At 38.5% G+C, this 13,492-nt stretch overlaps 1 protein-coding gene and 1 long non-coding RNA gene across 3 annotated transcripts; both read left to right on the forward strand.

Annotated features, from left to right (window-relative positions):
• Positions 1–1,041: 1,041 nt before the first annotated feature.
• LOC107751001 (uncharacterized) lies at positions 1,042–3,373 on the forward strand. The gene is made up of 3 exons (XR_001641200.1): positions 1,042–1,210; positions 2,935–3,006; positions 3,107–3,373. It is a non-coding gene; the product is annotated as an uncharacterized LOC107751001 (long non-coding RNA).
• A 965-nt stretch (positions 3,374–4,338) lies between these two features.
• Positions 4,339–13,284, forward strand: LOC107750992 (amyloid beta A4 precursor protein-binding family A member 3-like). Of its 2 annotated transcripts, XM_016566561.1 has the most exons (12): positions 4,339–4,563; positions 5,212–5,632; positions 5,741–6,367; positions 7,086–7,116; positions 7,206–7,351; positions 8,355–8,441; positions 8,536–8,712; positions 8,905–9,084; positions 9,189–9,401; positions 9,484–9,603; positions 9,694–9,834; positions 12,688–13,284. In XM_016566561.1, the coding sequence occupies exons 2-12, from the start codon at positions 5,294–5,296 to the stop codon at positions 12,757–12,759; spliced, it is 2,133 nt and encodes a 710-aa protein (XP_016422047.1). In that variant the 5' UTR covers positions 4,339–4,563; positions 5,212–5,293; the 3' UTR covers positions 12,760–13,284. The 2 variants fall into 2 exon arrangements, with proteins under 2 accessions (XP_016422047.1, XP_016422046.1); XM_016566560.1 differs by having other exon boundaries at positions 5,212–6,367.
• Positions 13,285–13,492: the final 208 nt, after the last annotated feature.

A 13,492-nucleotide genomic window follows, 5' to 3' on the forward strand; every position in this document is an offset into this window, starting at 1 on the left:
GCTGCCAGTGATCAAAATATTGAATATGAAGTCATTGAAAACGATAGTTTTGAGAATATAGTTGAGATCGTGAATATGAGGCAGATGCTGAATGTACTGTGGAAGTGCGCTAGATATATAGGTCCGGGTCACTAAAGACCCGAATATGTAATAATGATTGGTGAAACATTCATGCATTTAAGGGTTAATGACGTTTTTAAAATAATAAAGTTACAATTACATAATAATGTTTCTACTTCAATTCGTTTTTTTTTTTTTAAATATAAACATAATGGTGGCTGTCATAAAAACTTGATGGATTTATTCAAACATAAATTAAACATTGAAGAACAGTAAAATGTATAATGAATATGTTATTTGGTGCATATATTTAGCAAAATGCTAAAATTCTATCTGACTAATGAGTTTATGGTCACCATATATGCTTTTTCTGAGGTAAATGTGAAGTTATGTGACATTGTTTACAAGACGTTATATTGACGTCTTTGCGCGGCTGAAACACTGATTGAGCGATTACATGAGACAGCCACATACTGTACATTATTGTTTCTCCTCTATGCCCCGCCTTTCTGAAACGCTTCATTTTTACAAAGCTCATCAGTCTGAAAAAGCGAGGTGTGCTGTGATTGGCCAGCTATCCAGTGCGTTGTGATTGGCTGAATACCTCAAGCGTACTCCCCTTAACATACTGTGATGCCCTGTCAGGCCGGAGCGATGATTCAAAAACATGAAAACCCATTATAAACGAGGCATTCGCTGCATCCAGTGGGGACATAATTATGGATTGTAATGACTTATACTGTCTTTTTACGCGTTGCATCGCGCCGCGTAAACATAAAATTTGTGATCGGAGAAATGACAAACAACAAGCCCTACTCTACACTGGCCAAAAAACTCGCTTTGATGACCTGTCCATGCTGACGTACTCCACCAGCTATGGGTTAGGAGCCTCGGTGAGGACACAGGATGGCTCTGTTTAAATGTAACACTTGGAGTTTTGAAGGAGAGTCTTATTTAATGGCTTTTTTTCTCAGGAGGAGGATGCTTTGGTGCGCTGGATGTCAATTCTGAATAATGTAGCTGATCAGTTATGATCCTGCGAGCACATCGCCTGGGCGGCAGATGCAGAGCTCATCAAAACCAAATCTTACAGGTGGTGGGTGCTGAGCACTGGCCTGTGGGGCTTATCACTCATCCTCAACATACTCGGGTAAAGGCAGAGAGTGGAGTGAGCACACGAAACATGAAAGTGCTGGACACTTTTTTTTACATAAAAAGTTTCATAATCTACAAAGAAAAAATAAAATAAGTACTTTTTTGAACTTCACTTTTTTAAAAGAATCCAAAATATGCTTTTGAAAACAGCAATGGGAAAAAAAATATTTAAATATAATTTTCATAAGTTAAAATTTAGGGGTTGGGGTTTGGGACAGCCACCTCCCAACTGAAAGAACCCAATAAATGATTATATATATATATATATATATATATATATATTAAGCTTACTAATATTTTAAATATTATTGTGGGTTTCAATAGATAATAGAAGGATCTTAGTAAACATTTTTTTTTTCATTTAAACCTGGAAATAAAGTTTTTTGTTAAGATAATGTAAAATAAAGAAAAGTTATGAAATAAAATCCACTAATTAAGTTTAAATATTTGTTATAGAATTACTAACCCTGCCTCCTATTATGCCTCCTATATAGTAGGCAAAAAGCTGTTGTAGTACAAGTAGCCCTGCGTTCCATTCGCAAGGGCTCATCCCTATGTCCTAATCCCTTCAAAGGGTTTACCCTCCAGGAGTGAGAGCTTTGAAGGGTTGAAGGGTGTAGGGGACCAAACAACTGTTTCTTGACGTGCCGTTCTGCATCATCATCCCGTGCCCACGCTTTGAAGGGTTGAAGGGTGTAGGGGACCAAACAACTGTTTCTTGAAGTGCCCTTCTGCGTCATCATCCCGTGCCCACACGGAGGCGCCGTCATCATGCAAAGGATCATGGGAGCCCGAAGTGTCCATCAGTTGTACCCTTTGAATTCCTTCGTTCTGAACGGCCCTTTGAAGTGGCCAGTTTTGAGCACTTCAGTTTGGAACGACCCTTCAATATGGCGGCCATGATTGTTTTCACTCCGAAGTGCTCTTCGGAGGGCGATATATCCCATTTGGAACGCACAGTAGTATGTCTGAGGGTTATTATAGTTAATTAAAAGTTGAACCTAAAATAAACATTAACTGAGATAAAATAAATGTAATTTTTTTTTTTCAACTAGTTTCCAAGGTGACATACATTTTCATTTAGTTTATTAGAATAACTCAAATTAAAAAAATAATTAAAACTATATAGACATGAAAAAAAAAAAAATATATATATATATATAACAAAAACACACACAAAAAACTTCTAAATTAAAATGAAAACGTAAAATATAAAAATGACTTAAAAATAGTAATAAAAGTTACAATAGTATCTCAGTTATACTAAAATAGCACTGGTATGTAGATGATCCAGATGATCCACTTCCACTGTAATCCTGAAGTACACATCCAGTGGACACTTATCCCATAAGGCCAAAAGTGAGTAGGAGAATTCAGGAAAGTGACGCAACTGACCTTCGGTCAAATAGCAAGGCCAACATGTGTTTATATAGTATGCCTGGACTGGCATACTAGTCCAGGCTTTATTGAACATATAATTTTATTGCAAACAAACACTTTATTGAACATATAATTTTTTTAAATAAATGTTTTAACAAATGTAGTACCTACTCAGCATGTGATTTCGGATGCACTGAAATTTTATTTCAATATTACTTTTATGTTAAACTAACGAAAATGAAAATGAGGTTTTAGATTTTAGTTGTAGTTAACACTAATAACCCTGTACTGTGCAATTTGTGTTTGTTTTTGGTAAACAGCAAAAGTCTTTGTGTTTAGATCCATTAGGTCCATCCTGTTTCTTAAGAGAAAAGCGCAGACGTGTCAAAGGTCAGGTTCAGCTGAGAGCAGGTGGGTGTTAATTTTTAAAAGTGTGACGCTTAGGTCTAAATGTTAATGTTTCCATATTCACTGCACAAACACAGATTGGCTCTTTGTGTCTGATTATCAGGGAGGAAGCATTTCTCAGGAAGCTGCGCTCCGGAGGCAGATCCGAGGGGAAGTGTTCAGTATCCTGAGCAGTTTGGCAGATCTCGGCAATGCCATTCATTGGATGCTGCCTGGATTTCTGTGGGCTGGACGGTTTCCTCCATGGCTGGTGGGACTGATGGGAACGACCTCCTCACTGATAGGCCTTCTACCGATCAGCTCTGGTGATCAAGGACTTGCAAATTTGCAGATTTCCTCTCAGACCTATTGGTTACTGTTGATAAAGTGCTAATTGTTGGAGATTTTAACATTTACATTGATAATACAAATGATGCATTAGGACTTGCGTTTACTGACCTAATAAACACCGGGCACACTCATCGTTTTAATCATATGCTAGATTTAATTATATCGCATGGAATTGATCTTACTGATATAGATATCGTACCTCAAAGTGATGATGTTACTGACCATTTCCTTGTATCGTGCATGCTGCATATTACTGATATTAACTATATGACTCCGCGTTATCGTCCGGGCAGAACTATTATTCCAGCCACTAAGATGGATTCACAAATAACCTGCCTGATTTATCTCAACTGCTCTGTGTACCAATAAGTACACATAAACTAGACGAAATGACTAGCAACATGGGCACTATCTTCTCTAATACAGCGTATAATACTTCAGCTTCATTAAATACAAGATTTTTATTTAGCACAGTGGCTATATGAACAAATCCAGACACCACCCGATCTAAATATTCCCTCACAGTTTAATAGTAATGACTTTATGAATTTCTTCACTGACAAGGAGCATGTTCCTAGAGCATCATTGGATGGCTTTACTCTTACAAAACAGTGGCAGTGTTGATTTCATGTCTGTAATAATTATGTGTTATGTAATAATTAATTATTATGTTTAATAGTGTGCCATTTATACAGGCTAACTGATAAATCTGTATTTAGGAATTTTGTCAAATTCTACACAGGTGAATAATTAAAAAATAAATTAATATAATTGTATATAGATGAATGGATTTGTGAAAATGTATACTAATAATTTGTAAATGTTTCACGCGTAATTGCAAAATAAAGTATTATTTTTTTCAATGATTCTTCCAAATGTGAAAAGCCTTTAATTTCGCATTTATATTTTTAGAGTCATTTTTATAACGATTTAAATAGACATTCTGCTCACCTCGTTTGATGACACGATGGATTAGTCATGTCTTGACCTGGTGCGCATGCGCAGTGCAAATGTTCTGAACTACGTTGAAGTTTTGTGGAGTCGCACGATAACACAGTGAAAACCGGATAAAAGTTCTCCGTTCTGTACAAAATGAATCCCGTTGGTTTGTAGGAATGTCTCACTAAGACACAACATCCTTTTGACCGGCTCCAATCTCCAGCCTTTTAAGCGACTGCCAGGATTTGCTTGAGACTGATGATTAGTTATTGATGAAGATCTAGATAAAAGGTAAGCTGTTATATTAAACAACACTAAAGTTAATTTACAGATCTTTCGTTTTTGTGTGTTTGGATCATGTGTTCACAAAAATCTAATTTCTACTTGTTGCTCTCTCATGATGCTTGTATGTATAAACAGTGGCATGCTGCTCTTTGAACCATCTACTTACGCACACAAATCTCATTATCTGCATCTTATCTTTGTAGACCACGCTATAAATTTACTTCACCAAAAAGTACTGTGATTGTTCCATGGTACAGTGATTGCTTGATACTTTGAAGGGAACTAAGCAATGAATACCGCATTCATATACAATGGTATTAATAGTTTTCGGATTCTCATACTACCATGTGTATTTTGTCATGCTTTTGATGACTTGACTATAATTATAAAATGGGGAAAATAATAATAATGAAGATTGAGATTGTATGATGAAATATTTTGCCGGAACAGTACGTATAGTCACTAGAAAAGCACATCAACTGGTCACTGGGGTTCCTCAGGGATCAGTTATTGGACCCCTCCTCTTCTCCATATAGCCTACACTACATCACTGGGACCCATCATACAGGCACATGGTTTCTCTTACATTTGCTATGCTGATGACACACAGCTCTACTTTGCTTTAATCTTACACTTTAATAATCTGTTATTTAGGTCATTTTACATGGATCAGGGCTCTTCTTGAAGATGAATGGTTATTAAGCGTCTTACTTAAGGGAAGCCGAGAAGTCACTGGATGAGGCAAAGAGTACCAGCAGTAATGGCAGATGATTTTCTCTACAATGGAGGTTTGGAGTCAGCACAGAATTCCCAACCTGATGCAAATTGGACTCCTAATGGTTCTGATTACTCAATTAACCCTCCTGAATTCTCAAATTCACACAGTGAAAATTGGCAGAGCCCTGAGTTGGAGGATCTAGATTCCTATAACCCCATCGAGCCCCCACCACTGGACTGGAGGTCCGACTCTTCCAGCGAGGCCGGTGCAGTTGTAGAACTTGAAAGCTCTTCGGTGGGAGATTTTGAGGCTTCTGGATCTTTCAACACGGAGTTGAATGAAGACACAGTGTCTGCAGTAAGTGATTACGGAGCTCAGGACTCCAGCGAAGCTTCTGACAAAACCGAAGAGCTTTTGGCTCAAGAAATGTGTGAGAACAAGCCTGAAATTCGTGTTTTTCAACAGCAGGACGAGCAGCGAGAAACAAAAGAGAATTATGTCGAGGACAGAGATAGAAAATTGAGGAATCAAGAAATGAAAAGAGAGAAAATTGAAGAAAAAAGTGGGAAACATGATATTGACCACTCGCACATTCAAAGTCTCCTCACTCAGCTCCATCTTTTTCATCCATCACCAACTAATCCTGCCCACTGCACACCTGATGAATTAGCCAATCAGGGCGCTCCGCATAATTCGTATACTCCAGCGGAGGCCGCTGCTTCCTCCTTGCAAGAGCTTGAGTTCAATGTCCAGTCAGCATGTGCAGATGCAGATAGAAACATCCCTGAGGCTTTGCTCTTTTCACATGAGTATCAGAAAGATCTACTACAGCTGCTAGAGGAGCCAGAGCCTGAAGAACCCAGAACTGCCCCACTGTTTGTTCACACACTCTTGGTGACCCCCAGACATCAGTCAGGACTCAGAAGGCAGAGCAGTGATGCAGATGAGATGATCTCCATATCTCACAGCGAGGATGCTTGGCACAGACACCTGCAGGATGAGCTGCTGGTCTCAGGAATCACAGAGGAGGATCAGTGGACGCCGTCTGAAGGCCTGAGCGCGGATCAGTCCAGCTCTCCAAACAACAATCTGGTGAGATTTTAGTCCTTTTTGATTGTAGTTAGTTAGGCTGTGTTCCATTGAAGGCAAATGCGGGAAATTACTGCTTAACATCATTCACCATAGAAGTGTCCCACTGCTTGACAGAAAAGCTCATTTAACGCAGTTTACACCGTTATTTCTATGGAAGTCCATTTCTGCTGTGGAATAAAACAATATCGGGAATTGCGACTTTTTATCTCACATTCTGACTTTATTTTCGCAATTCACAGAAATAAGTTCTCAGAGTTGCATATCTATTGCACAAAATTCCAACTGCAATTTCAAGTTTCTCACAATTAATGTCTCATAATTCTGACTTTTTTTCTTGCAATTCAGAATTTATATCTCTTTTCTGAGAAAAAAAGTCTGAATGACGATATGTTATCTCAATATTTAATATGTAAACTTGGAGTTTAAATAAAGTTAGAATTGTGAGATAAAAAGGTCCAATTATCTTATTTTATTTTATTTTATTCTGTGAAACAGGAAACAGGTTTCCATATGTTTCTGCACCTGTAATCAGATCAGATTTTATCACGTAATCTTCAGCATCATGTGTGATGTTGTTATTTTTATGTTGATATTTTTAATGTGCTTTTCCAAAGTGAAAGTAGGATATTCTGACTTTCTGAGTTGAATGAAACAGCAATGGAACCAAAGAGTTAAGTTATTTATGTGATGTCATTCATTTTCCTTTGTCTTTTAACAGGAAGCTGAGACACAGCCAGCTTATAAGAATGGTATGAAGTTCAGTGTAGAAGTATTTACAAGTTGTGCTTTCACAGCTCTTGTGATATAGTTGATAATGTAATTTTTTTGTTGTTCTAAGTGCCTGGACCATGTGATCCTGAAGACCTCCTGGATGGGGTGATCTTTGGAGCTAAGTATCTCGGATCTACACAATTACAGTCTGAGAAAAATCCCTCCACCAATGCCCGGATGGCTCAGGCGCAGGAAGCTGTGGATCGCATCAAGGTGGAAGAATATTATTTATTTATAAATAAGCAAATTTAACAAAATTCTGTCAAGTATAATGACAGGAATCAACAATAAGGATTATATCTGCATGCCCAGTTGAGCCACTGTTATAAATTTAAAATAAATAATAATTGAATAATTTAACATGTATTGTATTGTTTAACAACAATTTTAAAAGTAAAAGAAAGTCCAAAGTAAGTCCAGGTAACCAAAATGACTAACTTAAAATATCCAAAAAGGTTATAAAGGTGTTGTAACATGAATCCATATGAAAATAAAAAAAGTGTTGTCCTAAAGTGCATCTGGTACTCAAAAAAAAAAAAAAACCTATGGGGGCACCAGAAGGGAAGTAAAGCACAAACGATTTTAGGTGGATGTTATCATCACGTAAAAAAGAAAATTCCACATACAGACTCTCGTATAGATTTTCGTATTTACAAATCCTTTATTTGCAGGGCTACATATTAAGAAACATTGTATCTTCCCAAACAGGCCTTCATCTAATAATGAATGCACAATCTCCCATGTTTGATTAAGTCTATATATGTGTGTTTTAATGTGAATGAAAGCCTGAATTAAATCTGTTAATCATATACAGTGTTTATTTCTCTTCAAGAGACTTAAATTAAACTGCTCAGTTCATACAGATTCATGTAACAATGCCTGTATGACATTTTGGATCTTCAAAGTTTTGGTTACCTGGACTTTAAAGGATTGACAGAAACCACTTAGGTTTCTTAATTTGTGTAATATCTTATTTTGTGTTTCGAAGATATGAGTCGTATGAGTTTGGAATGACTTGGAATGATGGTTTTTAATTTTCAACCTGTTAAAAAAAGTTTGGCTTGGACCACTAAGGAACAGCCCACACTCTTTCATTATGGTGACGAGTTTTACACGAGAAACCTTTACTCATATTTTCTTTAGAAATTCTACAAATCTAGTTTGTCAGTTTTAACATGGCTAATACACCATTTGATATATTTGCATGTCTATCTAGGCACCTGAAGGAGAGTCTCAGCCTACGACAGAGGTTGATCTGTTCATTTCTACACAGAGAATCAAAGTACTGAGTGCTGACACACAGGTTAGACAAATTACAAACCTGACAGTCCTTCTTAAGTTTTTTGATGTGAGTGCTGTCTTCTTTGATGTGTGGCTGATTTCTCTCATGCTTCCAGGAGGCCATGATGGACCATGCTCTGCAAATGATTTCATACATCGCAGACATTGGGAACATTATAGTTTTGATGGCCCGCAGGAAGCCAGCCAATCACAAATCAGCAGACTCGACGGCTAGCTCTGCAGCACCACCGAAGAAGTGCTGGATGATCTGCCACGTGTTTTCTTCAGAGGATGTGAGTGTTTTCTGCAGATGTTTCTGTGTGATGTCCACCTCGATAAAGATTTGGTTTGCAGTGGATAAAGTAAAAAGCTTCCATTATCATTATTATAGGGGTTTTATTATGCATTTACTTAGAAATATGCCTTTTGGGGTATTATTTGATCTACATTTCATAGTTTCTTACTCTTATTGGTGTCTTCTTTAGGCTCAGATCATCGCACAGGCCATCAGTCAGGCTTTTGGTGTTGCATATCAACAGTTTCTGTACGCTAACGGAATAAAAGCTAGCGATCTGAGGCCAGGCGAGTACAGCGATTACCTCGGCACTCAAGAACTTTATAACGGAGACCTGGTTCACTTTTCTCGGTCTGAAAACATTCGAGAGGTAAGGATGTCTTCCCCTCTATGTGGATCTGTGCTGAAAGTTGTTGCTTTCAATGCTATGGCTAGATAGCATGAAGAAACCCATTCACCTCTTTTTATTTTCAGGTGTGCATAACAAAAAAGCCTGGAGAGATATTAGGCCTCGCGATCGTGGAGTCTGGCTGGGGCTCCATCTTGCCGACTGTGGTAGTAGCCAATCTGCTACACGGCGGCCCTGCAGAACGTTCTGGAAAGCTGAGCATTGGCGATCGCATCATGTCCGTTAATGGCACCAGTCTGGTGGGCCTCCCCATTGCCACCTGCCAAAGTATCATACGAGTAAGACCAACCAGAAATTAAAACTAAAGTTTCGAATTCCTCTGCATCTTGTGCCAAAATGTTGATTTATCATATTCTCTAGGATTTAAAGAACCTTTTGATAATAAAGCTCAGCATCGTTCACTGTCCACCTGTCACCAATGCGATCATTAAGCGTCCAGACCCCAAGTATCAGCTGGGCTTCAGCGTGGAAGATGGGATTGTAAGCTGCTGTTTACTACTATTTTATAACACTATGTTTGTGAAACTGTACTGAGCGTCTGACATTCCGTCAACGTGATTTCTGCAATAGATTTGCAGTTTAATGCGGGGTGGAATAGCTGAGCGGGGTGGCATTCGAGTTGGTCATCGTATCATTGAGATCAATGGACAGAGTGTCGTAGCTACACCTCATGAGAAGATCATCCAGATCCTGTCCAATGCTGTAGGAGAGGTAAGAGGATTGTATTTTGCTTTAAACATATTGCCCACTTTATACTATGTTAAAGGGGTCATATGATGCTTTTTTAAAGATCATTATTTTGTGTATTTGGTGTAACAGAATATGTTGACATGCTTTAATGTTCAAAAAACACATTATTTTTCAAATACTGTACATTATTGTAGGTCCTCTATGCCCCGCCTCTCTCAAACGCTTCGTTTTCTACAAAGTCCCTCCTTCCGACAAGCGCAGTCTGCTCTGATTGGCCAGCTGACCCAGTGCATTGTGATAGGCCGAACACCGCAAGCACTCGTCGGAAATGTAACGCCCCTTACCATAATCGCGAGCTTCATCTTTCAAAATAAATGTAAAGACAGAGCCCGAAAGGGGAACAGAGTCACGTGACAGACACAGTGATGAAGCTGGTATGTGTTTGCAGTACACAAGCCACGGTTAAGACAGCTGACTCCACTGTGAGTGACCCTGTCTCTCTCTCTCACACACACACACGCACGCGCGCACACACGATGCGCAAAACTCCACATTTGAACAGTCAATAGCAAATACTTAAACTAATAACAAAACAGTAGCTGATTCAGAAGCGCCAGATTGTCATAGCAAAGTCAGAATTACCTCCTCTCCTAGGTTCACGAAACGGTCGTCCATAAAATGCATTGCTGTTCTGTTGTAAGTAATCTTAAAGATTCCTAAATGCATCTACTTCCGGAAGGCCAAATAAAGTGCTTTTGCTTTCACCTAGAAACACACAGCGTCTCCCTGACATAGCTGCTTCAACACTAACTGCGGTTACTGAAACCACGCCTTCTTTCTTTGCGTGAACATTTGGGCGGCATTATGCTAATATTCCCACATAGTGAGGTAGATATGTGGGGGCGTGTTAGAACGAGCCGTTTTAGGGGGCGTGGCAGAGTCTTAACTTTGATAAAGAATATCTCTTTGGTTTTGAGACTTTAGTCTTTGCAACTTCAGGGATCTTATCTATGCACAATCAGCTTGTAACACTCCAAAGAGAAAGGAAAACTTGAAATCGCATCATATGACCCCTTTAAGAATGATTTAAAAACTTAATGAAATTAGATCTGTCCATTCAGACTTTTACACTTTCCAAAAAAAAAAAAAAAATCAGTGTCAATCATGACAACTCTCGGAAGATTTTAGCATGGTGATGGATATGACTTTTCATGACTGAACTATATATTTATTAATAAGATTTCAAACTATATATGGATGTGGTTTGGATCTTGTTTTTTTTTTTTTTTTCTGTTCATGCTACATGAAACAAAACAAACTTGAATCAAGATTTTTACTGGTGAAAACTATCATAGTATTTATTTTTTCTGGTTATTGAAGTCTACATAGTACATAGTACATTAAGTGATAGTTCACCCAAAAATGAAAATTCTGTCATTAATTACTCACTCTCATGTCGTTCTAAACCATCTTCAGAACACAAATTAAGATATTTTTGATGAAATTTGAGAACTTTCTAGCCCTGCATAGACTACCACGTTCATAGCCCAGAAAGGTAGTAAGGACATTGATAAAATAGTCCATGAGACAGCAGTGGGTCAACCGTAATTTTTCGAAGCCACGAGAATACTTTTTGTGCGCAAAGAAAACAAAAATAACGGCCTTATTCAACACTTTCTTCTCTTCCATGTCAGTCTTCAATGCATGTTCACGAGAGTACCATGCCGTATGTGTGTGGTACTGCTGACGCTGAAGTTGCATTCTGACGTAGATTGTCCATCTCAAATAAGTAAGGCTGGAAGTCATCCTCTCTGTTGAAATCTTCAGACATGCTTACGACATGTACAGCGTGTGTCTTCTGCTTGTAAACAAGGTGCAGCGTATCTAGGTGTTCTGTCGATTTGTGCTACCCTGTCAGATTTAGCTACCTCCCATTAAAACAGTAGGTAGTACAATTCGACAACGAAAAATTCTAGCTTTCAAATTATGGATTATTAACGTCTACACCTACCCCAACCCTAAACCTACCCGTACAGTAATTATGTGTTATTCGCGGTTGTGGCTAGAAGGGATACAGCTACGGCCGGAAACCAACAATAAATAAATAGTTCTAGCTAGTAGATAGTGTTTTATTAATGTCTACACCTACCTCAACCCTAAACCTACCCCTTACAGTAATGCAAATACAGTAATTATTGTTCAGTGTGAGAAAAAGGATGCAATATTGATGTGTGCATGCGCAGTAAGCCCTGGTAGGACAGTCTGACCGGTTGGATAAAATGTCAGGACACCAGCACCTGCGTCAGCAGCACATGTATGCCCCATGTTACTCTCCAAAACGCGCTTCAAAGACTAACACTGAAGAGAAGAAGTTGTTAAATAAAGGCATTACTTTTGTGTTCTTTGCACACAAAAAGTATTCTCGTAGCTTCATAAAATGAAGGTTGAACCACTGATGTCACATGGACTACTTTAACGATGTCCTTACTATCTTTCTGGGCCTTGAACGTGGTAGTTGCATTGCTGTCTGTGGAGGGTCAGAAAGCGGATAATCTAAAAATAAAAAATGTAGGACATTGACTTGGTTCTGTGCATCGGTTGCTGATTATGAGATGTGAGCATTGCACTCAAAAATGGAGACAGATTAACTTGAGCTTGCAGGGGTGGGTTCAAGCTGATTAAATGATTGGAGAAGTCGCCATACATCACCAGAGAAGAGTCTTGTCTTTTACACTCAAAAGATGTTATGACATTCCAATTACTTGGACAAATTTTTCTCAATAAGAGCTATAACATGCATTTAGAAAATAGATAGTGGCACCTATCGTGTCAACTTTAAAGTAGTCATAATTGTTTTTCTCTGATTTGTAACAGATTCATCTGAAGACTATGCAGACATCAACGTACCGTCTCCTGACTGGTCTAGATCAGCCCGTGTTCCTTTAGAAGGCGGGTCCTCTCAGGTTCTCTCGGTCACATGCAAATTTGCCACGAAACATTTGACTGAGGTGTAGAAAAATGATTTTATTTCAACTCTGCCTTTTAGCAGATGCATTAAAGCGGAACAGTGTAAGAATGTATAGAGATCATGGACCTCCATTTTAAAGCTGTTTTAGAGCTGCTTATTTAACTGCTGCTTCATATGTGTACATTTGTTTTTGCTCTTGCTGCTGAGCCAAGGTGCCTGAAAACAAGCCTTGTGTTTGAATGACTATGCATTAGAATCCACACTTAAAATGAATCTTGAATCATCTTGAACCTTCCATCTCAAGCTTCCAGCACTTCTGCAATATCGCAGTACAGTTTTGATGTTCAGTGTTTTTAAATGGTTTACATGCTCTTTACAGAGCTCAAGAATTAGTGCCTGTAAAAAATAAATGGACCTATGCCTGGGTTTGTTTTTAGCTGTAGAGAGAGGTATATTTTAATAACTGCTGTAATGGATGTTTATTAAAGATAGTACATAAAGACCTTTCCCTTGTCTTGTGTTTAATTAAAGGTGCAGTAGGAGATCTTGGAAAATGCTAACTTTAGCCTGATAGCACTGAAACGAACGTCCCACCCTCCCTGCAATAGCCGTCCAAAGCCACGCCCCCGAACGCATATATGCTCACTCACAGACCAGAATACCAGAGACAACATTACTACAATAGGCTACATCAGTGGTTCCCAATTCCAG

This window comes from Sinocyclocheilus rhinocerous, unplaced genomic scaffold, assembly GCF_001515625.1.
Source record: "Sinocyclocheilus rhinocerous isolate Xijiao unplaced genomic scaffold, SAMN03320098_v1.1 scaffold1864, whole genome shotgun sequence".
NCBI lineage: Eukaryota > Metazoa > Chordata > Actinopteri > Cypriniformes > Cyprinidae > Sinocyclocheilus > Sinocyclocheilus rhinocerous.

What these genes read in the sequence shown, in the direction of transcription:
- LOC107750992 (XM_016566560.1), top strand. Translation starts at nt 5,294, where the DNA reads ATGAGGCAAAGAGTACCAGCAGTAATGGCAGATGATTTTCTCTACAAT. An exon ending in GCTCTCCAAACAACAATCTG is followed by an intron (nt 6,368 to 7,085) that starts GTGAGATTTTAG and finishes GTCTTTTAACAG; the next exon opens with GAAGCTGAGACACAGCCAGC. An exon ending in CCTGCCAAAGTATCATACGA is followed by an intron (nt 9,402 to 9,483) that starts GTAAGACCAACC and finishes CATATTCTCTAG; the next exon opens with GATTTAAAGAACCTTTTGAT.